The sequence below is a fragment of the Microcaecilia unicolor genome, chromosome 8, assembly GCF_901765095.1.
Source record: "Microcaecilia unicolor chromosome 8, aMicUni1.1, whole genome shotgun sequence".
Classification (NCBI taxonomy): domain Eukaryota; kingdom Metazoa; phylum Chordata; class Amphibia; order Gymnophiona; family Siphonopidae; genus Microcaecilia; species Microcaecilia unicolor.
In genome coordinates this window covers 240,727,362-240,754,407 of record NC_044038.1, presented here as the reverse complement: position 1 = coordinate 240,754,407, position 27,046 = coordinate 240,727,362, and the positions used below count along the sequence as shown (strand labels likewise).

Below are 27,046 nucleotides of genomic sequence, written 5' to 3'. Positions count from 1 at the left end.
CCGCCATTATTTCTACATTGGGAAGAAAAGGGTAAGGATGTTAATTACGTAAGCCACATTGAGCCTACAAATAGGTGGGAAAATGTGGGGTACAAATGCAATAAAATAAAATAAATAAATTGATTTTGCCCGTCCTCATGGAAGGTAAGGAAGGTTAAGTTAGGTTAGATTAGGTATGGTAAGGTTTCATTGATTTCGTGTTAAGCATTTTATTGTACTACTAGTAAAAAAGCCCCGTTTCTGATGCAAATGAAATGGGGGCTAGCAATGTTTTCTTCTGTGTGCATGTGGGAGTGTGTGTGTCCCTGCCCTCTGGCCTCTCTCCCCTCCCCCCTCTGAGTCCTTCAGTGTTACAGAGGCAGCGATTTGATTTCGTGCTCTAAAAAGCCCCGTTTCTGATGCAAATGAAACGGGGGGCTAGCAATGTTTTCTTCTGTGTGCATGTGGGAGTGTGTGTGTCCCTGCCCTCTGGCCTCTCTCCCCTCCCCCCTCTGAGTCCTTCACTGTTACAGAGCCAGCGATTTGATTTCGTGCTCTGCTGTTTTCCTTCACTGACTGTGTTACAGAGAGGGCGGGGCAGACACTCATAGGGAAACCGGATATCTCGCCCCCTTCACACTTCCGGCTGGAGGCTTCATAGAACGTTGGTGTTGCTTTTTATATAGAGAGATAGTAAAAAAGCCCCGTTTCTGATGCAAATGAAACGGGGGCTAGCAATGTTTTCTTCTGTGTGCATGTGGGAGTGTGTGTGTCCCTGCCCTCTGGCCTCTCTCCCCTCCCCCCTCTGAGTCCTTCACTGTTACAGAGCCAGCGATTTGATTTCGTGCTCTGCTGTTTTCCTTCACTGACTGTGTTACAGAGAGGGCGGGGCAGACACTCATAGGGAAACCGGATATCTCGCCCCCTTCACACTTCCGGCTGGAGGCTTCATAGAACGTTGGTGTTGCCTTTTATATAGAGAGATAATTTTTCATATTGATAAGCAGCTCTGTGTTCCTTTTTGAAGGCAGGTGCGATAGAAAAATGAAATATAATGGTACCATGAATTTTTTTTAGCCTTGCAAAGAACTGCTTATTGTCAAGGCAATTTCTTCTGGCAACCTGAGTGGTAATAAAACGGTTTTATCTCACAAGAGGCTTTCCTTCTATAGTCTTTGGGCATCCAAATTCTTTTAGAAAATCATCCTCAGGAAGGGGTGGGGGGGGGGGGAGAGTATGCAATTTGTAGTAGGTTTTGCTGTCGTTTTGAGTGCTTGAGATTTCTTTATTGTATTTGAACTGTCAGTAGAGAAGGAAAAGCAAAAGATGATCGATAAGTACACACACAAGTAGCTTTGCTTGACCCTAAAAGAAAAGTAGAGATTCACGTGTACACTGCAACAGGCGAGTGCATCTTTGCAGTACATAAACAGCTCAGAATGCGGAAAACGTTCCAGATTTCTGGAGAATGCTGCGAGCCTAATCTGGATTGCTTAAGCGGTCTGTACTGCAGTTTCATGTCATTAATCTTCCAAGCTGGAGCACTATTAAGAGAAAAGAGCGCATTAGCCAGATTCTGATTTGGAAGATGCCTATAAGAGAATTCCCATCTGCTCTATCCACACAGCTGAGAGTTTCTGAAGAGGGATGTTTCTGGCTTCGTACACTGCTCTATGGGCACCTTTACCTTTAGCTGTGCTGGATGCAGAGCTTGGCCTGGATGACCTCTTACGCTGCCCGTTCTCTGCCATCTCCTGGGGAACTGCAGATTCTTCTGTTCTCCAATTTCTTCTACTTGGGGTTTTTGACTTTTCAGGGGCTTCTTTCATCTCACTACTGTTTTAAACAGGAAAAAGATTATGTTTTGAAGCAGGAAGAGATCAGGTGTCTTGAGAATAAATTGATTTCCTACTGATTTCAGAGAATTCTTATGCTGTAATTCAGAATGAATGAACACATTGAGGGATCCACTTTCAGTTAAAGCAGCATCTCAAAGGTATTATACTGAAACGCACAGCCTTGGGCAGACATTTTATTGAACTGTGCAGGGTCTGGAAATAAAAAATCAAATTAATGTTATTCTTGAATTTTCTTGCCTTGCACTGACTGACCAGGTATATCTATTCAGCCTTACATCATACACACAGATGGAAGAAACATCTACTTTATAGGGAAGCTTTAAGATAAGATGTGCTAACACAGATTTTAAATGAGGGTTAAAGAACCTGTACTGATTCTTATTCCTCAAATGGTCTGATTTTAGGAACAGCAGGACACAAAGTTCCCCATTGCTTTCCCAACCTTGTGGGGAAATTTCTTCCAGCAGCTCCCAGAGAAAAAAAAAGCAACACACACACACACATAGGGGTGCTTCAAAAAAGTTGAAGTAAACAAATGGTGTAAAGCTGCACCTGCAAAGTAGACCAAAAAATAAAAGCCACTAAGTGTCTTGCAGCAACAGAGCGAAGCAATGCTTTGCTCTAAAGCTGCACCTGCATCCATCAATATCATCTTTACTTGGCCAAACATCCACTGAACTACCAACCACTTACGAGTCAAGAACAAATTTAGCAATGAGACTGAAAAAAGCACAGGGGGGGTTTACACTGTTAACTTGTACACTTTTGCATATTACCTCGACTTCTACAGCTGTGGTTTTGTACTTTAGACTCCCTCCAAGAATCTGAAAGTTTTATGTATCCCCAGAATTGCAAAAAAATAAAGTTCATAGCACAAATATTTACATTTCAGTGTGACATTTGGGCCTTTTTTCCCCTCACTGGAATTTAACTGCAAACAAAAAGTGCAAATCACACACAATATATGCCAATGTAGCTGAATTCAAATCAAATCTAGCAGGAAGCGACACTGGTGTGAAAGAGACAGCAGTGCTGAAGCAGCTGAAGGGAACAACTTCTAAAGTGCTCGGTTGTCTTTTTCCAATAAATTGCTGCCAGTCTGGAACCTGGGATGAAGCTCAAATATACTTTGCTCTCTCCAAGGAGATGAGCAAAAGAGCTATCACAAATGAACACTGCCCTCCCCCACATCAAACATCTCATATGCAGAAAATGATGTTAATGTTAACATTTATAAGCTGCTACTGTGTTTCCCCGAAAATAAGACACTGTCTTATATTTATTTTTTCTCCCCAAAACGCGCTAGGTCTTATTTTCGGGGGGGGGGGGGGGGGGGGGGGGCGGATGTCTTATTTTCTGGGAAACATCGGTGGCCCCCCCACCCGAGGTCGCCGGGCCCCCCCTCCGCCCCCTCCTGGAACTAACCTGAAGCTCCTTTCACCTTCGCAAGTTCGGATTCGGATTCGAAGCAGCAGCGCAGTAGGGCAGACCTCTCCTTCCTTCCGTGTCCCGCCCTCGCCTGACGTAACGTAACGTCAGGCGAGGGCGGGACACGGAAGGAAGGAGAGGTCTGCCCTGCTGCGCTGCTGCTTCAAATCCGAACTTGTGAAGGTGAAAGGAGCTTCAGGTTAGTTCCGGGAGCGACGGAGGGGGAGGGGGGGCCCGGCGACCTCGGGTGGGGGGGGGGGGGGGCAACCTCAGGTGGCTCTCGGCGGCCCTGCTTAAAAAAAAAGTTTGGTAGGTCTTACTTTTGGGGGGGAAGTCTTATATTTTAAATTTGCAGGAAAACGCCGGTAGGTCTTATTTTCGGGGAAACACGGTATTCTCAAGGCTCAGAAAACCATATAGTAAAAGTCTAATACAAAGAAACAAGTAGCATTTCTTAAATGGGTGTAATGATGTCACTCCATTAATCTAATGTCTGCTTACTTTTGCCTTGCTGCAGGATAAGCCCACAATCAACACATGTTATTGACAGGCTTAATAGAACAAAAATCATATACAATCCAATATCTCATACCCTACTACTGCCTGACCCTCTGCACTCTCATTAGGGAACTGGAAGGAATCTCTTGAATGAGGGGGCTTAGGATGAAGGTGAAAAGGGATAGATTCAGGAGCAATCTAAGGAAATACTTCTTTACGGAAAGAGTGGTGGATGCATGGAATATCATCCCTGTGGAGACAAAGACTAACGGAATTGAAGAAAGCATGGAACAAGTACACAAGATCTCTAAGGGAGAAGAGACAGTAGAGGGGTAGACTGGATAGGCCATATGGAGGCATATTTTCAAAGCACTTAGCCTTCCAAAGTTCCATAGAAACCTATGGAACTTTGGAAGGCTAAGTGCTTTGAAAATGAGCCCCCAGCTGGTCTTTAACTACCATTATTTTTCTCTATTTATATGTTCATTCTTTTTGATCTCCCAGGGTAAATATCAGGGAATGAAAACCCACAAAGGTACTTGTGTTGTAGATAATGTTGTTTGGGAAATTTGCAAAAAAAAAAAAAAACCCCAACCCCTCCCCCCAAAAAAACCCCAAACAAAAAAAAAACAACAACTTTTTATGGCTTGTAAAGAAAGCACACAGAATCTGTGTTAATCAGAAACTTCTATATATATAAAACTCACCCTCAACGTTCTGAAGACAGTGACGTCAGTGAAGCCAAGCCCTGACTTCCCTCAAAAAGGTTCGAAGGATCGTGGTGGTGAAGCCACCAAAATCGCTCCGGGCCCCGCCCTCGAGGGCGGAGCAATGGCAGAACAACGAAGGGGTTGGCAGGGAGGGAGGCCGGGGGAAATCGCTACGGGCCCCGCCCTCGCGTCAAACGTCATGACGTTGAGGGCGGAGCAATGCCACAACAACGAAGGGGTTGGCGGCGGTGGGGGGGGGGGGGGGGGGTGTTGCCGACGAAAACCTTGCTAGCGCCCGTTTCATTTGCTCAGAAACGGGCCTCTTTTACTAGTATTGAATAAAGACCTCATTTTCCATATCTGGCATAAAGTCACAAGAAGCAAAGATCTGGGAAGATTTTCTATACATTTCAGCTTGCTGCTCAACCACTGCAACCGTATACCAACCACTAGGATTTACAATTCAGACTGTCTGCATATTAATATTTTAAGTTTGTGGTCACATTCTGTATTCAATGAGCTCCGTCTGTTTTGTATACGACACTGCGGTGAAGTATTCTGCTAGGTTGTGTGTAGGGATTCACAGACATTCAAGTTTGTTATAGTCTCCCAACAGGTGGGTGTATTGATGCTCTCAGGCCCAGTGTAATATTTGCCTGTCTGCCTTTTCTGTAGCTTGGCTGCAGGGCTACTATGGGGAAAAGGCCCAGGACAGTGGTGGTCATTTGACCAAGGTCTCTCTGAGAAGTTTTGGCTTTGTAACTTACAATGGGGAAGAAAACAAAAAATGCAATTGTACAGATGGCACTTTTATTAGGCTATCAATTATTTAAAAGAATGCCAACTTGTGGACTACAAAAAAACACCCCCACATATGTAACTAGGCCATTTGCTAAGATTATAAACTTGAAAGGCTTCATTAGTTGGGAACCTTACACAGACAGCCCAATACTAAAAGCTTAAGAAGGTTAAAGAAGACAGGAGATATTTGAAGAACACCTTCTGCAGAGCTTGGTCTTCTGTCTACTTTAAGCAGCTTTTACTCGATAAACTATTCAGTTTTCTCCACCAAATTTCTTATGACTAGATGCTTAAAATCTTGCTGAGCAGAAACTTCTATGGTAATCATTTAAAATACAGGTTTTAATAAGTTTAAATGATTTCAAAAAAACAACAGAATATAGCTGCAGAGAAGGATCATTAAATCCATCTAGTCTCGTTCCTAATAATCCCACTGACCTCAATTCATCTCTAGCTTTCCTGTCACTGTTCTGAAACCAAGGATGCTCAGTGTTAATTTTATTACTGTCTCTACTGCTTAGTAGGCCTTTCTATGCCATGAAAAGAAAAAAAAAATGTTTTCTGATGTTACTTGAGTTTACTCCCTCGAAGTTCAGTATGACCTTATGTTCTAATGCATTCTTTTCACAAATAAAAGTTCTGCTTTCAGTACAGAATTTATATCTTTGGGGCATTTGAATGTCAGTCAACATCTCCTGCCCCTTCATTGGTCTATCCCCTCAAATGACTTGATTTGACCCTGCACCATTTTGGGTAGCTTCCTTCTAAATAATGAAACGGGGACCTGCGGTAAACCGTGGTAACATTTTTTGTTTATCGCGAGTGCGGGAGCAAAACTTTTTACTGCCCCGTGGGTCCAACTTCTCCTCCCTCCCTCCCTTTGTTCTTCCCTCCCATACTTTCCTCCCTGTCGCAGTGCAAGATTTCCCATAGGCCTGCTCCGGGGCCTTCCCTTTCCTCCTCTGCCGACTCCTGCTTTCTGATGCAACTTCCTGTTTTGCGAACAGCTGTACTGTTAAGCATAAAACTTTCTATGCAGCATTCTGTAGTAATTTGGCTTGTTCGGTTTTCTCAGTAGTGGAGGGGATATTTGTGAGGGGGAAGGGGGAGACAGGTTATTTTTTGATCCTTGTTCTGTATTGGTTGTGATTTATAAAATGACAGTTGTACAGAATATTGTTTATTTTTATAATAAAATGATTAAAATATAAAATGCTGTTTGAGGATTCTGCGGATGGGATCAAACAGAGTTCAAGTTTGTCCTCGTGTCATTCTCTAATTGCTTGCTGCCAGTCTATATCCTTTCAGGGGTAAAAGCCCATAAAAATGCACAATATTCTAGTTAAGGTCTCACTAAGGGCCCTGTTTATTAACCCATGTTATAGGCACATTAGCATCTTTAATGCGTGTTAACCATGTATGAACATTAACTGTGTACACGCTAACCACTACTCACTTGCCCTGTACCCTTTTATCCCCACCTCTTTAATTTCCTTATCTCTTAGTTATTGTCTGTTTGCCTGTCCTATTTAGATTGCGAGCTCTTTGAGCAGGGTCTGTCTTTTCATGTTTGGTGTACAGCGCTGCGTATGCCTTGTAGCGCTATAGAAGTGATAAGTAGTAGTAGTAGTACACGCCTACAATATCCCTATAGGTACCTACATGGTTAGCGTACACGATAATTGTAGGCACATTAAAAACACTAACACACCTTAGTAAACAGGACCCTAAATCTATACAGAAATGTTGCAGTTTTTTTTAATGATCATACATCTTCCTACGCACCCTGAAATTTTCTAGTTCTTTACATTACCACCTCAAGCAAATGTCATATTAGTAGACATTCTTTCCATAACTAAAAACTAAGGAGATTTATTTTCTTCCACATTTCTGATGCTGGATTTATAAAAACAAGGTATTTTTCAATGAAAAGTAATTGAAAACAAGTAACTGTATGTAAGTGTGTCTGGAAGTCTGGGGCAGGAGGAGAGAGAGAATGCAAATACCAAATATGTAGCACAGTCAAGGAGAAACTCATGTGCTTACCTTAGTAAATGCCTAAAACTGTATTATTCTGAAGCCCAAAAGCCAAATGTAATCAAACGTGAAAGGCATTTGCGGCAAACGCTTATAAAATAGCTTATAAAATAAACTAATACCTTACCATTGACCACTGCCCAAAGTGTCATTCATCTCAAGTTCTGTAAGAGAAAATAAAAATGACAGATATTATCTGAAGAAGCAATGTTAAACAAGGTAGAACCCGATTCAAGTTCATCGTAAGAGCTGTATGCATTGTTCACATTTCAATCAAGGAATTTACGATGGGACTTGTGAAAAAGAAGCGACATTATACAGGTGCTATTACTGTGAAACATAGCTTAATGAAACTGTGAATGTTATAACTAAATCAAGAAGACCACTACACTGATAAAAACTGCTTTTGAAAGCAACTGCAACTTTTAATTATAATGTGTTTTAGACTGAATTATGCTGGAATTCTTCCTTTAAATGTTTTGAATAAAGTAGTCAATAGAAATCAAACAAAATAAAACATGGAAAAGAAAATAAGATGATACCTTTTTTATTGGACATAACTTAATACATTTCTTGATTAGCTTTCGAAGGTTGCCCTTCTTCCTCAGATCGGAAATAAGCAAATGTGGTAGCAGACAGTATATATGAGAGAAACATCAAAGCATTACTTTGACAGTCTGACAGAGTGGGAGGGTGGGGGTGGGTAGGAGTTATGCATGGGGACATCAAAGCATTTCATTGATATTCTAACAGGATGGGTGTTGGTAGGTGACAGGAGGGTAATAAACAGAGGAATACAGCTTTATGGTTTATAATGAGTTAGAAAACCCAGATCCTTATTAAGTCCTGTTTGTTGGGTGTCAAAATATTCAATCATTCTTATTTCAAAGGTCTTATGTTCCTGTATTGTTTTAAAATTACCTTTCAGTATTCGTACTGCATGCATACTCCCACCCTCCCACTCTGTCAGACTGTCAAAGTAATGCTTTGATGTTTCTCTCATATATACTATCTGCTACCACATTTGCTTATTTCCGATCTGAGGAAGAAGGGCAACCTTCGAAAGCTAATCAAGAAATGTATTAAGTTATGTCCAATAAAAAAGGTATCATCTTATTTTCTTTTCCATGTTTTATTTTGTTTGATTTCTATAGATTCTACATGGAATGTTGCTATTCCACTAGCAACATTCCATGTAGAAGTCGGCCCTTGTAGATCACCAATGTGGCCGCGCAGGCTTCTGCTTCTGTGAGTCTGACGTCCTGCACGTACGTGCAGGACGTCAGACTCACAGAAACAGAAGCCTGCGCAGCCTTCTACATGGAATGTTGCTAGTGGAATAGCAACATTCCATGTAGAAGGTAAAATTATGTATAATCATACCTGATAATTTTCTTTCCATTAATCATAGCTGATCAATCCATAGACTGGTGGGTTGTGTCCATCTACCAGCAGGTGGAGATAGAGAGCAAACTTTTGCCTCCCTATATGTGGTCATGTGCTGCCGGAAACTCCTCAGTATGTCGATATCAAAGCTCCATCCGCAGGACTCAGCACTTAGAGAATTACACCCACGAAGGGACACTCTGCCCAGCTCACCACCGCCGAAACGGGGGAGGGGAATTAACCCAGCTCATCCCCACACAAGTGGGGGAGGGGAATCTGTCCAGCTCATCCCCGCGGAGCGGGGGAGGGACACCACACCCGCCGATGCGGGGGGATCTGGCTTATCCTGCAACCGCAACCGCGGGAGGAGCTGACTGACCCTAACACCGCCGAAGCGGGAGGGGTACAAAACTGCCCTACAGCCGCACGAAGCGGGAGGGAGTGCCGGCAGAATTTTAAGTCTCAATCCAGCCCCGTAAAACGGAGGGGAGAGGAATGCAGCAGCTCACTGTAACACAAACTCGTCTTAACTCTTGAAGAATCCAAGTGAAAAAACTTGAACACGAAGTCTTTCTGAAGTAACTGAAGACTGAACTTGAACCTGAAATGCAACCAGAATAAAAACAGTACAGATATCTGGGAGGGGCTATGGATTGATCAGCTATGATTAATGGAAAGAAAATTATCAGGTATGATTATACATAATTTTACCTTCCATATCATCAAGCTGATCAATCCATAGACTGGTGGGATGTACCGAAGCAGTACTCACCCAGGGCGGGACATAGAAATCCCTGACCGCAACACTGAAGCTCCAAACCGGGCCTCCGCCCGAGCAGCCACAGTCAAGCGGTAATGCTTGGAGAATGTATGGGCCGAAGCCCAAGTTGCCGCCTTGCATATCTCTTCCAAGGAGACGGAACCGGCCTCTGCCATCGAGGCCGCCTGAGCTCTTGTGGAGTGAGCCTTCAGCTGGATAGGCGGCACCTTCCCCGCGGCCACATAAGCCGCTGCAATGGCTTCCTTGACCCATCTTGCCACTGTAGGCTTAGCAGCCTGCAGACCCTTACGAGGACCTGCAAACAGGACAAACAGATGATCCGATTTCCGGAAATCATTGGTCACTTCCAAGTATCTGAAGATGACTCGTCTCACATCCAGATATTTAAGAGCAGAGTACTCCTCTGGGTAGTCCTCCCTACGAAAGGAAGGGAGACAGAGCTGCTGATTCACATGGAAGCGAGAAACAATCTTGGGCAGAAAGGAAGGCACTGTGCGAATAGTCACTCCTGCCTCAGTGAACTGCAGAAAAGGCTCTCGACATGAGAGCGCCTGGAGCTCGGAAACTCTTCTGGCTGAAGTGATAGCCACCAAAAAGACTGCTTTCAACGTCAGGTCTTTCAGAGATGCCCTTGACAAGGGTTCAAACGGCGGCTTCTGCAATGCTCTTAGCACCAGGTTGAGATTCCACGCAGGCACCACTGAGTGCAGAGGAGGGCGCAGGTGATTAACTCCCTTGAGAAAGCGCACCACATCTGGCTGCGAAGCCAGGGAAGCACCCTTCAGGCGGCCCCTGAAGCAAGCCAGAGCCGCTACCTGGACTTTAAGGGAACTGAGCGACAGGCCTTTGTCCAGACCTTCTTGCAGGAACGCCAACACTGAAGAAATTGGAGCAGTGAAAGGAGAAAGTGAGCCTGCTTCACACCACGCTGCAAAGATACGCCAAACCCTGGCGTAAGCAGTAGAAGTAGAGCGCTTCCTCGCTCTCAGCATAGTGGCGATGACCTTGTCTGAGAAGCCCTTCTTCCTCAGACGCTGCCGCTCAATAGCCAGGCCGTAAGACCAAAGGGGGAGGGATCCTCCATCACCACGGGACCCTGATGTAACAGGCCCTGCTCCACTGGCAGCCGCAGAGGATCGTCGACTGAGAGCCTGATCAAGTCCGCATACCAGGGACGTCTGGGCCAATCCGGACCCACCAGGATTACCCTGCCGGGATGCTTTGCCACCCGGTCTAGCACCCTGCCCAACATGGGCCAGGGCGGGAACACATAGAGAAGCTCTTGTGTCGGCCACTGTTGGAGAAGAGCATCTACTCCCAGGGATCGAGGGTCCCGTCCTCTGCTGAAAAAGCGCGGCACTTGGCAATTGGCCGATGACGCCATCAGATCTAGGCTCGGCTGGCCCCAGCGCTTCGTGATGTCCAAGAACGCCTGAGCAGATAGCTGCCACTCTCCGGGCTCCAAGGTATGGCGACTGAGAAAGTCCGCCTTGACATTCATGACTCCGGCAATGTGGGCCGCTGACAGCTGTTCCAGGTTCGCTTCTGCCCACTGGCATAGACTCATAGCCTCCTTGGCTAGAGGGGCGCTCTTGGTACCTCCCTGGCGGTTGACATAGGCCACAGCCGTGGCATTGTCCGACAGGACCCGTACAGGCTTCAACACCAGTACCGGGATGAACTCCAAAAGCGCCAACCGAATGGCTCTGAGTTCCAGGAGGTTGATAGACCACTTTGCCTCTGCAGGAGACCAGAGCCCCTGCGCTGTCCTTCCCAAAGAGTGGGCTCCCCAGCCCGACAAAGAGGCGTCCGTCGTGACGACAATCCACTCTGGGGTCACCAGAGGCATTCCCGCAGACAACTTGTCTGTCTGCATCCACCAGCTCAGCGCCTTGCGCACTGCTGGATCCAAGGGAAGGCGCACAGCATAATCCTCCGACATCGGAGTCCAGCGCTGCAGCAGAGAGTGTTGAAGTGGTCTCATATGAGCCCTGGCCCAGGGCACTACTTCCATCGTGGCCGTCATAGAGCCCAACAGCTGCACATAGTCCCAAGCCCGAAGAGGAGAGGCTACTAGGAACTGGTCCACCTGAGCCTGAAGCTTGACAATCCGATTGTCTGGCAGGAACACTCTGCCCACTTGGGTGTCGAATCGAACTCCCAGATACTCCAGGGACTGAGTCGGGCGCAGCTGGCTCTTCTCCCAGTTGATGATCCATCCCAGGGAGCTCAAAAGAGCAACTACCCGGTCCACAGCTTTGCCGCACTCTGCATAAGAGGGGGCTCGGATCAACCAGTCGTCCAGATAAGGATGGACTTGTACTCCTTCCTTTCGCAGGAAGGCCGCTATGACCACCATTACTTTGGAAAAGGTCCGCGGAGCAGTAGCCAACCCGAACGGGAGGGCTCTGAACTGGAAGTGTCGGCCCAGGACTGCAAAACGCAGAAAGCGTTGATGAGGAGGCCAGATGGGAATATGCAAGTATGCTTCCTTGATGTCCAAGGATGCCAGGTACTCCCCTGCCTTCACTGCCGCTATAACAGAGCGGAGAGTCTCCATGCGAAAGTGCCGCACTTTCAAGGCCCGATTGACCCCTTTGAGGTCGAGGATAGGCCGGACAGAACCTCCTTTCTTTGGTACCACAAAGTAAATGGAGTAACGCCCCTTGCCAAGCTGACTTTCTGGCACCGGAACGACCGCACCCAGGCGGATCAGATTGTCCAAAGTCTGCTGCACTGCCACAGCTTTGACCGGAGACTTGCAGGGAGAGAGTACAAACCCGTCTCTTAAGGGTCGGCAGAACTCTAGCTTGTAGCCGTCTCTGATGACTTCCAGCACCCAAGCGTCTGAAGTTATTGTGGTCCACTCGCCCAGAAACGAGGACAGCCGTCCTCCAATCTGCACTGGGGCGTGGACCAAGACCCCGTCATTGGGTACGAGACCCTGGGGGAGGACCGGAGGGAGCACCTCCGGGACGGCGGTCTCTGCGAAAGGAATGCTGCTTGGGGGAGAAATTCCTCTTAAAGGAAGAGGGGGCAGAAGAACCCGACCTGCCCGGGCGGTACCGACGGGCTTCCTGAAATCGTCCTCTGGAGTTACCGGGACGAGCACTAGCCCGAGCCCTGACCTCTGGTAACTTCTTGCCCTTAGACGTGCCGAGATCGGTCACGATTTTGTCCAGCTCGACCCCAAAGAGCAGCTTGCCTTTAAAAGGCAATCTAGCCAGGCGGGATTTAGAGGCGTGGTCAGCAGACCAATGCTTCAGCCAAAGCCACCGCCGCGCAGAGACTGTCTGAGCCATGCCTTTAGCTGAGGCTCTCAAGACATCATACAGCAAGTCTGCCAAATAGGCTAAGCCCGATTCCAGGGCCGGCCAATCAGCCCTCAAGGAATGATCCGAGGGGGAAGCCCGCTGCACCATAGTCAGGCACGCCCTGGCCACATAGGAGCCGCAAACTGAGGCCTGCAAACTTAAAGCAGCCGCCTCAAAGGACGACCTTAAGGCCGCCTCCAATCTTCTGTCTTGGGCGTCCTTTAGGGCCGTGCCACCTTCCACCGGCAACGCCGTTTTCTTAGTCACCGCAGTGATTAAAGAATCCACGGTAGGCCACAGATAGGCCTCACGCTCACTCACAGCCAAAGGATAGAGGCGGGACATAGCCCTAGCCACTTTAAGGCTCGCTTCTGGGGCATCCCATTGAGCCGAAATTAAGGTGTGCATGGCATCATGCACGTGGAAGGTTCTAGGCGGGCGCTTCGTCCCCAGCATAATGGCAGAGCCAACAGGGGCTGAGGGAGAGACGTCCTCCGGAGAGGAAATCTTCAAAGTGTCCATGGCCTGTAACAACAGGTTGGGCAAATCCTCTGGGCTAAAAAGCCGCGCTGCAGAGGGGTCATCCGCTCCAACCGAGCGGGGATCCGTCTCCTCCAAGGAATCCACAAAGGACCGTTGGGAGACCTCAGACACGCTGCCCTCATCTACATCGGAGGAGACAAATTCCTCCAAGGCCTGGGAATCAACCCGAGGGCGTTTGCCTCTGGGAACCTCAACCTCTTTACCAGACGAGGGAGCAGGGGCAGCGTTGTGCATGAGGAAGGCCTGATGCAGCAGCAAAACAAACTCGGGGGAGAAACCCCCCAGACTGGGCACTTCCGCAGCCTGGGCAACAGCCCTAGACGCACTCTCAACCGGCGCTCGAAATAGCGGGGGAGAGACATGCTGCGCATCCAAAATGGCGTCCGGCGCGAAACTCCGCGAAGGAGCCGCGCGGGAAGAACGGCTCTTAACATTAGCCGGTTTTGTGCCGTCGCCCAAATTAAGGGCGTTCATGGCATTAATGTCTCCAACCTCAAGGGCGGCCCCCGAAGAAGCCGTCCGAGCCGCGTGGCCGGCCAAGATGGCGGAGGCGAGGAGTGGGGGATGGGCGTTTATGGCGGGAAAAACCGCCACGCCGGAGGAAGGACCGGGACATTCATCGGTCACTAAACTGTCACCCATCAAGGGCGAATCAGGCTGTAAAACCCCCGCATCCCCTCTAGAAGCGCTCCAGCGATCCGGGGAGCGACCCTTTGCGCCCTCGCCCTCCGACGCCATATGCCACGAGGAGAAGAATCGGGGAACCCCCTGCCCGCTATAAAAAGGTAAAATTACCTGCTTGCCGCTCCGAGCTGTAACGAACTGGTGTCCCAGTGAGTAGCTGCAATGAACGTTTAAATAAACGTCAAAATAAACGCCTTTAAAGACGTTTAAAATTTTTTTTTTTTTTTTTTTAAACGGAGCCAGCGGGAGGGGGGAGAAAAGGAGGGACCTGGCACCACCAGGTTTGCACTTGCTCAAAAGAGCCCTCAACCCCAGGCCTCAACAAAACCTAAGGATTAGGCTTGGAGGCCTAGCCAGAGCTGCTGCTGTGTGTGACCACCACCTGCTGAGATAGAGAACATACTGAGGAGTTTCCGGCAGCACATGACCACATATAGGGAGGCAAAAGTTTGCTCTCTATCTCCACCTGCTGGTAGATGGACACAACCCACCAGTCTATGGATTGATCAGCTTGATGATATGGAATCTCCAATAGTAGCAACATTCCATGTAGAATCTCCAACGGTATCTATTTTACTGTCATAGTAATGCTTGAATGTTTTCACTTATATACACTGTCAGCTAGCACATTTGCTTATTTCCGATCTGAGGAAGAAGGGCAACCTTCGAAAGCTAATCAAGAAATGTATTAAGTTATGTCCAATAAAAAAGGTATCATCTTATTTTCTTTTCCATGTTTTATTTTGTTTGATTTCTATTGATAACCTTTAAGAGTGGACTAACACGGCTACCACACCTCTCAAATAAAGTAGTTAAACTAAAAAAAACAATATTTGCTTCCCTGCTTTGTAGGTTTCCCTACACATGCCTCATTCCTCTACTTGTCTCCCTTTTAACTGTCACCTCTTCCAGTTTTATTTTTTAATTTAAAAAAATCTTTTAAAAAAAAATCAAAACCCCCAAATAAAACTTACCACATGTCTCTCCCCCCCCCCCCCCCCCCCCCCCCCGTTTACAAAGCCATGCAGCACTGCAGACATAGCCCATTCAAAGTGAATGGGCTGTGTCGGCAGTACCGAACTGCCAGCTGCTACTGCGGCTTTGTGAACGGGGGCCTTTATTTATTAAACATTTACAAGATGCTTTTCTCAACTGCCCAAAGTGGCTCAGTGTGTTACACAACAGCATTGACCAACACAGTGCCATAATGCTGTGGGGCTTTCTTCTGTGTAGACAAACATGGTTTAAATGGGACAGAGTTAGCATGGACTCGGACATGGGAGGTCTTGCCTCACCAATCTGCTTCATTTCTTTGAAGGTGTGAATAAACATGTGGAAAAAGGTGAGCGGGCTGGTTTTCAGAAAGCTTTTGACGAAGTTCCTCATGAGAGACTCCTGAGAAAATTAGAGTCATGGGATAGGAGGCAAGGTTCTGGTGTGGATTAGGAACTGGTTATTGGACAGAAGACAGAGGATAGGGTTAAATGGTCATTTTTCTCAATGGAGGAGGGTGAGTACTGGGACCGGTGCTATTTTACATATTTATAAATGATCTGGAAATCAGAATGAGTGAGGTGATTAAATTTGCAGATGACATGAAAGTGAAAGTTGTCAAAACGAACGCGGATTGTGAAGGATTGCAGGAAGACCTTAGGCAACTGGAAGACTGGGCATACAAATGCCAGATGAAATTTAATGTAGACAAATGCAAAGTGATGCACATTGGGAAGAATAATCCAAATCATAGCTACCTAATGCTAGGGTTCACTTTAGGAGTCAGCACTCAAGAAAAAGACCTAGGTGTCACTGTAGACAAGATGGTGAAATCTCCTGCCCAGTGTGTGGCAGTGGCCAAAAAAGGGGAAAGGGAAATGGGACTTTATATACTGCTTTTCTGTGGTTTTTGCAACTAAATTCAAAGCGGGTCACATAGTATATGCAGGTACTTATTTGTACCTGGGGCAATGAAGGGTTAAGTGGCTTGCCCAGAGTCACAAGGAGAAACAGTGGGAATCGAATCCAGTTCCCCAGGATTAAAGTCTGCTCCACTAACCAGTAGGCTACTCCTCCACTCCAAAACGCAAACAGGATGCTAGGAATTATTAGGAGAGGGATGGAAACCAAGACCAAAAACATTATAATGCTCCATGGTATGACCTCACCTTCAGTAGTGTGTTCAATTCTGGTCACCATATCTCAAAAAAGATAAAGCGGAATTAGAAAAGGTTCAAGGAAGAGCGACCAAAATGACAGAAGGGATGGAACTGCTCCCATATGAGGAAAGCCTAAGAGGTTAGGGCTCTTCAGCTTGGAAAGGAGACAGCTGAGGTGGGATATGATCAAGCTCTACAAACTCCTGAGTGGAACGAGTGAAGGTGAATTGTTTTTTTCTCTCATTCAAAAAGTACAAAGACCAGGGGATACTCAATGAAACTGCATGGGAATACTTGTAAAACAAATAAGAGGAAATATTTTTTCACTCAAAGAACAGTTAAGCTCTGGAATTCGTTGCCAGAGGATAACGGCGATTACTGTATCTGGGTTTTAAAAAAAAAGGTTTGGACAAGTTCCTGGAGGAAAAGTCCATAGCCTGTTATTGCGATAGACAATGGGTAAGCCACTGTTTGCCCTGGGATTGGTAGCGTGGAATGGTGCTACTAATTGTGTTTCTTCTAGGTACTTGTGACCTGGATTGGCCACTGCTGGAGGCAGAATACTGGGCTGGATGGACCATTGGTCTGACCCAGTATAGCTGTTCTTATGCTAAAAATATTCCAGAAATAACATTTATCTACATGTAAGGAAAATACAAAAAGATTCACTGTTCACAGGAACACTACCCACTGCATGGTTGGCATCTCTACTACTACAATTTAGCATTTATATAGCGCTACAAAGCGTACGCAGCGCTGCACAAACATAGAAGAAAGACAGTCCCTGCTCAAAGAGCTTACAATCTAATAGACAAAAATAATAAAGCAAGCAAATCAATTAATGTGTAGAGGAGAGGAGGGTAGGTAGAAGCGAGAGGTATAAGTGGTTACAAGTCAAAAGCATGTAGGGAAGGACGAGTGTGGAGAGATACTGGGGAGCAGCAGAGTGAGTACATTTATAGGTTAGTAGAAGAAGTTTAAACAGGATGCGAAAAAGGATAGGGAGCCAGTGAAGCGACCTGAGGAGAGGGGTAGTGTGAGTAAAGCGACCCTGGCGGAAGACGAGACGGGCAGAGGGGAGAGGTGACTAAGTGGGAGGCCAGCAAAAAGCAGGTTGCAGTAGTCTAAACGAGAGGTGACAAGGGTGTGGATGAGGGTTCTGGTAGAGTGTTCCGAAAGAAAGGGGCGGATTTTACGGATGTTGTAAAGAAAGAGACGACAGGTCTTGGCGATCTGCTGGATATGAGCAGAGAAGGAAAGAGAGGAGTGAAAGATGACCCCAAGGTTACGAGCTGAAGAGACAGGGAGAATGAGAGAGCCATCAACAGAAACAGAAAACGTGGGGAGTGGGGAGGTGGGTTTAGGGGGAAAAATGAGAAGCTCGGCTTTGGTCATGTTTAATTTCAGGTAATTTAGTCATAATGCCAACTGGCTCAGTCCTTATTTACCCCATTACACACATTTAGTTTTGCTTTTCCTTAGGGAATTCAGATTTCTGTTCATGCATATGGTAGTTTCAGCCTGCCCTGAAAAACTGAAGTGAGTTAACAACACTATAATTCAACTAGTTCTGTGCCAAGGCTAGGTTAGAAGGAAATGGTGTAAAAAGTGATCAGGGGCAAACGGTACATACCTTGATTCTTCAGCTGCTCTGGGTAGACTCCTATTTTATCTTCTGCTGGGCTGACAATACTCTGTTCAGCTGCTAAGCTACTATGGCTACTTGTAATACTTGGAGTTAAGGACAGCAGGTCGGAGTTGACTGGTGTGGCTGCTGAAAGTACATTTAAGAGCGGAGAATTGCTTGATACACTGGTAGAAGCAGAGGCTGCCACTGTAGCAGCTGCATTTGGAGTGCTATCACTCAAAAGAACCGCTCCGAAACTGCCCAGTTTTGAAAGGCTGGGTGCCAGGGTAGTTGAAGGTTTATTATCTATTTCCAGAGAAACTTGTCCGGTTCCCAGGTTCTCTGGAGTGGAGATTTCCAGCACTTTGCCTTCAGTTTCTAAATCAAATGCACACTGGTCTTCTCCTTTTTCAGGAGAGTTTGTAACCTTCTTGCATGCCTTGGTTAGCAAAATCTGACCAATCTTGTCCAGTTTACCTTTTCCCTTTGCAGAAGAAATTGGACTTTGTCTGTTGCTGGAGGATCCTGGGCTACTTGAGTGGGGAGGTGATGGCAAAGGTGTAGAGTGGGAAATTACTGAGGAGCATTCTTCAGGTAATATATTATTAGCTTGAAAGTTTACCTCGTCTGGGGTGAATTCTTTGGCTTGCTGAAGATGGGGGTGTTGGGAAGCATTTACAGAAGCTACAGATGGGTAAGAAGGTGGTTGAATGGGAGCTGCTAGGGAATTAATCACCAATGACCTACTTGTAGGTATACCAGAGATACTACTAGATGAAGTGCTAGAAGGAGAAGGCCCTGATGAGAACTTAATATTCGGTGGTATATGCAAAGAACCAACTACTGTCACAGGCTGAGGCATTATACTGGGGTTAGATGTAACTGGGGCTGTAGGTATTGTACTTGATTGTGATCCTTTCATCACCTGGATTATCGAAGAATTGATGAAAACTGGTGTAATGAACTGAGGTCGAGCACTAGACTGAACTGCCGACTGCCCTTCAGAAACCATCACCTTATTAGATACATTTGGCATTGACACCACTGTAGAAACCAATGTAGGCTGTAAATGAGATGGCAAAGGTGCAGAAGTGTTAGGAGAAGACGTAATGGGGTTGGATGTGACAAAAACTGTTATCTGGTTTGGTGGTAAAGGAGTAGAAATTGAGGCGGAACTAACCGGCCTTTGAATTACAGCAGGGACATTCTGCGAATGTGTGGAATTTAGCTCTCCTAGTTCTTGTCGCACTTGAGTCGCACAGGCTTCCGTACCGTGAGAAGGCAGATTTAAAGGGTTGGAGAGTTCCTTTCCAGAGGATGGGTCTGAGAGTGAAGGAATGGGGTCCATCATTTTCAGTTCCTCAGCTGGGGGTACCACTGTGGGTGCGTCAAGATTAAGGCCAGAGGGTTTAATAGTCACATTAGGAGCACCAGAATGATCAAGCAATTGACTTAAAGACGTTGGTGCTTCTCTCATAGCTGGAGACATCAGACTTTTACCTTCCTCTATGGTGGGAAGTTTGGTGGCATTTTTCTTCTGTTGATCATCAGAGAACAGCATTTTCATTTCCTGGCTAGGAATACCTTTCAATTCAATGGTAGCCTGTTCCACACCTCCTTGAACAGCTTGGGAAATCTGACCTTCACTGTCTTGTGGTACACTAGGGTCCTCCTTGTTATCCTCATGACCACCACTCATAATAGGTACAGGGACAGAAGAAATATGCCCACTCATTGTTGTATTTGGAAAACTCCCAGATGCAGGTGTTTGCAAAGGAGTAGATCCAACTAAAATATTTCTTCGTAATTCCATGTTTTGCAAGAGCAGTGAATTCTGTTGAGCTGCCAGTGCCAATTTAGCTGCTTTTGAATTTTGCCTGCCAGGGCTTGGAGTTGTTTTTCGATTAGACCCAGGACTGGACCTTCTGCTGTTGCTTGGGCTTGCACGCTTAGTTCCTCCAGAGTTTGGTTGCTTTCCTGAACTGACTGCTACTGTGTCTAGTTTGTTTGTCTGAGAAGCAGAAAAGCCTGATGGATTGTTGATTGTGAGGTTTGACGGGGCCTGCCCGATGGCTTTCAAAGTAGTTGGATTGAGACCCTGTTGATCAAACCCTCGATTAAGGCTTGGTCTTGGAGGCAAAGGAATATTTATCTGAGGAGGAAAGAGGCCTGCAATAGATGCATTGAGTCTCTCTGGTGAGAGACTTATCTCTGAAGGCTCCGTACTAGGTGGACGATTGTTTGGAGTCTGAGGATAGTATGGCCTTGGACTTGCCCTGTTTGGTGTTTTTGGTCTTGATGTCTGCGATGGGGTACCAACATTTGGGAAATGATGACTGTGAGAGCCAGTCAAAGAATTAGTTTGTTGTTGCTGTGGGCTCGCACCCTGTGGAGAAGGCCCAGGCTTTGGCCCAGGCATCATTAATTGATTTTGTGAAATAACTAAGTGAGGTGTCATGTTACTTGGAACTCCTGAAACTGAAGGGCCTTCGCCAGCATTTCCTTCTGCAAGAGAAGACATGGAAGCGCCATCTCCTGGGGGTGAACTGGAAGAATTCTGTAAATTGTCTTGGTAAACCATTTTTCTTCCGTTATTTCCCAAGGGAGGATTGATTGACAAAGACATTCTTTGTTTATCAGGAGATGGAGGTACTGAACCAGGCCCTTGTAAGCCGACCATAACTGACATGTTGCCACTCTGCTGCATGGGCATTCTTTGCGTGTCAGGATTCAGAGTGCCTCTCTGCGCGTGAAGACCTTGCGACACAGGAAGTCTTACTGATTTGGGATCTTGCTGCTGCTGCTGTTGCTGTATCATCAGCCTCATCATCATCTGTTGTTGTTGCTGCTGGGACTGGACCTGCGTAGCTAGAGTTTGCTGTTGCTGTCCGTGCTGAATAAGCTGAGGAGGAATCTGCTGCAAAGGCCTCTGTTCAACAGCTTGAGATGGATACCCTAATAACAAACACAACCACTAATTAAAAATTGCTTTTTTTTGTTCCATGCATCAAAATACAGGACTGCTATGCCACTAAGGTAAAGTGATATGGCCTGTTTAATTCTCTTAAGATTAACGTGTTACTATGTCAAAGGTGTTTACATTTGGAAAAAAAATAAATATGACTGCCTCGTGACCTATTTAAAGTTACGTGTGTATTCAGTGGAGGTAAATGCGTTAGGTGCTACAACTTAAATATACACTGGAAGAGGGGAGGGGTACGCTCATCCTCTACCTGTGTCTGTGATCGCTTTTGATAACAATCAGTTTTTTCGGGGTAACGGAGGCCTAGGTTCTAGGGCAAACCTGTTTCCTTTTGAGTCAGCCAGGCTCTCCTTCTATACAGACTCTTCCAAAAAGGAAAAGAGGAACAAACTTCAACATTACACCTCCTCTGTAGTCCAGCTCCCAAGTGAACCAATCTAATCCTACGACCCCTTCTACCCAACACATATCCAGAAGAAAATGACCATGACTCAGACTACATCTCCCACCAAATTTCCCTATGCTTTTCCAGTGTCCCATCCCCCTCCCGCCCCCTCTACCCCTCCTCCATTGCTCATCTACCCCCTGCTCATACCTCTCCTACTCCCTTCCCCATCTCTACATTCTGCTATAATTAATTTATATTTTCTCTATCAATACTCTGAAATCCATATTATTATGTAAGCCGCATTGAACCTGCTTTAAGTGGGAAAGCGCGAGGTACAAATGTAATTAATAAATAAAGTGGGGTTTCTCTATCCTGGTCCAACTGGATTGAGGACCTATCTGCTGCTCCACTCCTTAACCAACTAGCAGGTAGAGGGGGGGGGGGGGGAGTTTGGTAAAACCGCTGTCCTTTACATTCACTTCACTTTGGACAGAAACGAAAAAGGTGACGGGGCTCTTCCAATGAGAGAGAAAACAAAAAATGTAGGCCCTGCACTTCAGCTAACACCACACTACACCATACCACAGGGTAGCTGGCATCAATGCACCTACATTTTAGCCAGACATTGACCCGGTGTAAGTGGATTCATCAATGTGGCTCTTATGTACATAACTTACAGTATTGTATAAGTTACATGTGTAAATGTTACACTCATTCATGCCCCTCCCCTGCATTTATGAACTAAGCAACCCTTTTACTAAAGTTAGCGCATGCTAATGGAATTAAAGCCCATTTTATACCTTTGGGCTTCTTAGCATTTAGTGCAAGCTAAGCTTTAGTAAAAGGACCCCTAAATGAATTATAAAATCGTGCTGAGCTCTTAGATGTGTAAATTTTATATTCGTGCGTGTAACTGCTAATATTCTAGGAATTTAAGTTTACAAATGGCACTTACATTTAAATGCTCTATTATAGAATGAGGGGGATTATGTTTTTTCTACTGTTGGAACTATGATGATGGTAACATGCTAGATTTGATAGATCTTCCACCCAGAAATGCTTCAGTGACTTCTCGATCCTACCTTAACCTACACTATCCAAGCTGCAACTATGTTAAATATAAATGACTCTTTTTCCTCTTCCTTCTCCTACGTCAGCCCAAAGTCCTGGAACGGTCTACCTAGATATCTAAAAGAGATTGACGACCACCAGCTTTTTAAGAAATCTTTAAAAACATTTCTATTTGAGGAAAGCTTACCAAACCAATAGCTTTATCACCTTCTTCATATCGACTACACCTCGTCATGCACCCTTTATTATCTTCATGCTCTACCCGTTTTTCTGTCTATTTGCATCATTACCCTCATTAAGTTGTAAGCTTATGTAACCCTGTAAGCCACACTGTGCCCGCTCTAGTGGGAAAATGTGTACTAAAAATGAATAAATAAGCTGACAAGAAGCAGCATAGTGAAAGGTCTATAAACTACAGCTTAACTTCTTTATAAGGTGGATCCATTACAATGCGATGCAAGCGTGGCTCCCAATTTTCATTAGATGAACTGTTTTTAGTCAATAAACATTAAAAAAAAAACAACGTGGATTTGTTCTGAAAACCGACATTATCCTTTGACATCCAAAAAAATAACTACACTTGTAACTGCAGAGTGCGGTAGCCCTTAGTATAAGCTCCAATGAACAGTAAAGCTCAACCTCTTTATAACGCGATCCATTACAACGCAAATCCAGTTATAATGCAATATGATTCAGTTACATAGTAACATAGTAGATGATGGCAGAAAAAAGACCTGCACGGTCCATCCAGTCTGCCCAACAAGACAAACATATGTGTAAACCTTACCTTGATTTGTACCTGCCTTATTCAGGGCACAGATCGTACAAGTCTGCCCAGCAGTATTCACCGCCTCCCAACCACCAGTCCTGCCTCCCATCACCGACTCTGGCACAGACCATATAAGTCTGCCCTCCACTATCCTCGCCTCCCAACCACCAACCTCTCTTCCCCCCACCTGCTCCGCCACCCAATTTCGGCTAAGCTTCTGAGGATCCATTCCTTCTGCACAGGATTCCTTTATGCATATCCCACGCATGTTTGAATTCCGTTACCGTTTTCATCTCCACCACCTCCCGCGGGAGGGCATTCCAAGCATTTGACCCCGAGCACTGCATTATAAAGGGGTTAAGCTGTACTAAGTGGAATGGAATGGGTAGAGGTGAATCATTTGTTTACTCTTTCCAAAAATGTAGGACTAGGGGACATGTGGAGGAGTGGCCTAGTGGTTAGTGCAGTGGACTTTGGTCCTGAGGAACTGAGTTCGATTCCCACTTCAGGCACAGGCAGCTCCTTGTGACTCTGGGCAAGTCACTTAACCCTCCATTGCCCCAGGTACAAATAAGTACCTGTATATGTCAGCCGCATTGAGCCTGCCATGAGTGGGAAAGCGCAGGGTACAAATGTAACAAAAATAAAAGATACTATTGGAGATTCTACAGACTCACAGAAGCAGAAGCCTGCGCAGCCACATTGGTGATCTGCAAGGACTGACTTCTACATGGAATGTTGCTAGTGGAATAGCAACATTCCATGTAGAATCTCAAATAGTAGCAACAGTGGAGGAGTGGCCTAGTGGTTAGGGTGGTGGACTGAGTTCCATTACCAGCACAGGCAGCTCCTTGTGACTCTGGGCAAGTCACTTAACCCTCCATTGCCCCATGTAAGCCGCATTGAGCCTGCCATGAGTGGGAAAGCGCAGGGTACAAATGTAACAAAAATAAAATAGATACTATTGGAGACTCTACATGGAATGTTGCTATTCCACTAGCAACATTCCATGTAGAAGGCTGCGCAGGCTTCTGTTTCTGTGAGTCTGACGTCCTGCACGTCAGACTCACAGAAGCAGAAGCCTGCGCGGCCACATTGGTGATCTGCAAGGGCCGACTTCTACATGGAATGTTGCTAGTGGAATAGCAACATTCCATGTAGAATCTCAAATAGTAGCAACAGTGGAGGAGTGGCCTAGTGGTTAGGGTGGTGGACTTTGGTCCTGGGGAACTGAGTTTGATTCCCACTTCAGGCACAGGCAGCTCCTTCTGACTCTGGGCAAGTCACTTAACCCTCCATTGCCCCAGGTACAAATAAGTACCTGTATATGTCAGCCGCATTGAGCCTGCCATGAGTGGGAAAGCGCGGGGTACAAATGTAACTAAAAAAAAAAAAAAAAACTACTAAATAGTAAATTTAAAAAACTGGAGAAAATATTTCTTCACACAATACAAACTACGAAATTTGTTCCCAGGAGAATGTGGTAAAAGCAGTTAGCTTAGCAGGTTTTAAAAATCTTTTTGGATAAATTTCCTAAAAGAAAAGTCCATAAGCCATTATAAAGATGGACTTGGGGAAAATCCACTGCTTATTTCTAGGATAACAAAAAATATGCACAGAGTGTGTAAATGCAAATAAAATAACCCTAAGGGCTATTAACTAAGGTGAGGTAGAGTCTCGTATGTAGTTCACGATAGTATTTCTTTCACTCAACAGGTGAATCACTTATTCGTATTCATTTCTTAATCATCGACTCAGCCTCCACCATCCTACATCTGCTAACAAAAATATATAAAGTTGTGACTTTTACAACACTCTTATTACGATAATGCACACTGCACTTATCTTAGGCAGGTTGGTGCGCTCTTAGAACTCCGACAGGTCCCCGTTTCGTATTCACTTTGTCAAGGGGGAGTGCCACCAAATTCGATTGCTGCCTCGAACATCTATGTGTGCTTGCTCATGTTGTAAAAGTCACTACTTATATATTTTTGTTAGCAGATGTAGGATGGTGGAGGCTGAGTCTATGATTAAGAAATGAATACGAATAAGTGATTCACCTATTGAGTGAAAGAAATACTATCGTGAACTACGTATGAGACTCTACCTCACCTTAGTTAATAGCCCTTAGGGTTATTTTATTTGCATTTACACACTCTGTGCATATTTTTTGTTATTTTGTGTAATTGGACAGAGTGACGGTCCACAATTGTTTGACAGTATTTCTAGGATAGGCAGAATAAAATCTGTTTTACTGATTTGGGATCTTGCCAGGTACTTGTGACCTGCATTAGCCACTGTTGGAAACAGGATATTGGGCCTGATGGACCTTCACTCTGTCCCAGAATGGCAACCCTGGAGGCTTCCTTAAAACATTCTTACGAATCATGGCTGGACGAATGGTTCAGTGAGAAGTGTTTATGTTTATTAGAGGACTTGCTACGCTGCCTTTCCTGGCAGAAAGGTCAAAAGCGGTTTACAAAATAAAATTAGCTAAGAAAGGAATAACAATTATAAAAAGCTGAGGCTGTGACCAGCAACATGCATTGGAAAAAATCAGCAAATTGGTTAAGATCCCGCAGGAAAGAAAGAAATTAGGACCTCCTAGCAAGAGTGGAGTGGCCTAGTGGTTAGGGTGGTGGACTTTGGTCCTGGGGAACTGAGTTCGATTCCCACTTCAGGCACAGGCAGCTCCTTGTGACTCTGGGCAAGTCACTTAACCCTCCATTGCCCCATGTAAGCCGCATTGAGCCTGCCATGAGTGGGAAAGCGCGGGGTACAAATGTAACAAAAATAAAATAGATACTATTGGAGATTCTACATGGAATGTTGCTATTCCACTAGCAACATTCCATGTAGAAGGCTGCGCAGGCTTCGGTTTCTGTGAGTCTGACGTCCTGCACGTACGTGCAGGACGTCAGACTCACAGAAGCAGAAGCCTGCGCGGCCACATTGGTGATCTGCAAGGGCCGACTTCTACATGGAATGTTGCTAGTGGAATAGCTATCACAGATACTCTGCTGTCAATACCAGATAGTCTAAATACGTATAAAGCAGAGTTTTTTTGTCTATGAGGGAAAAGTCTCAACCACTACAGCTATATTCTATACACCTGAGTGTTCATTTTATAGCCTGTAGAAAAAGTCATCATAGACTTGAAAAACCCTCGATTTTTTACTTGTATAGAATTTTTTTGTGTAGAATTTTTTTGTTTTCTTTATCAAAAAGTAAAATCACTTATCTTGCCAAATATTCGTTTGGACAGGCGCTTAGTCCAGTTAGATCATGAAATTGCAATGGTTCCTACGGTCCCGTTTCGAGTCTCTTCGTCAGGGAACCTCCTTGCACCTTTGTTAGTTTTCCTCTAAGGAAGATCGTGTCTTCTGTCGATCTTCCTTAGAGGAAAACTAACAAAGGTGCAAGGAGGTTCCCTGACGAAGAGACTCGAAACGGGACCGTAGGAACCATTGCAATTTCATGATCTAACTGGACTAAGCGCCTGTCCAAACGAATATTTGGCAAGATAAGTGATTTTACTTTTTGATAAAGAAAACAAAAAAATTCTACACAAAAAAATTCTATACAAGTAAAAAATCGAGGGTTTTTCAAGTCTGTGATGACTTTTTCTACAGGCTATAAAATGAACACTCAGGTGTATAGAATATAGCTGTAGTGGTTGAGACTTTTCCCTCATAGACAAAAAAACTCTGCTTTATACGTATTTAGACTAGCTAGTGGAATAGCAACATTCCATGTAGAATCTCCAATAGTAGCAACAGTGGAGGAGTGGCCTAGTGGTTAGGGTGGTGGACTTTGGTCCTGGGGAACTGAGGAACTGAGTTCGATTCTCACTTCAGGCACAGGCAGCTCCTTGTGACTCTGGGCAAGTCACTTAACCCTCCATTGCCTGCTGCATAGAGCCTGCCATGAGTGGGAAAGCACGGGGTACAAATGTAACAAAAATAAATAAAAAAATAAACTCCCCCCTCCCCCCCCCCCCCAAAAAAAGATTCATTGTCTACATGAATATTGAAA

The 27,046-nt window shown here is 45.4% G+C and overlaps 1 protein-coding gene across 4 annotated transcripts in view; it reads right to left on the bottom strand.

The window, feature by feature from the left end:
- The window catches only part of NCOA6 (nuclear receptor coactivator 6), a 70,332-nt gene that overhangs the window by 5,489 nt on the left and 37,797 nt on the right, over nt 1-27,046 (bottom strand). For 3 of the 4 annotated variants that reach the window (XM_030211088.1, XM_030211090.1, XM_030211089.1), the window contains exons 11-13: nt 17,807-20,755; nt 7,440-7,476; nt 1,667-1,815 (exon numbers count right to left, since the gene is read on the bottom strand). In XM_030211088.1, the coding sequence (XP_030066948.1) occupies nt 1,667-1,815; nt 7,440-7,476; nt 17,807-20,755 (3,135 nt within the window). The remainder of the gene's footprint in view (nt 1-1,666; nt 1,816-7,439; nt 7,477-17,806; nt 20,756-27,046) is intronic. The other variant, XM_030211091.1, reaches the window with a different exon arrangement.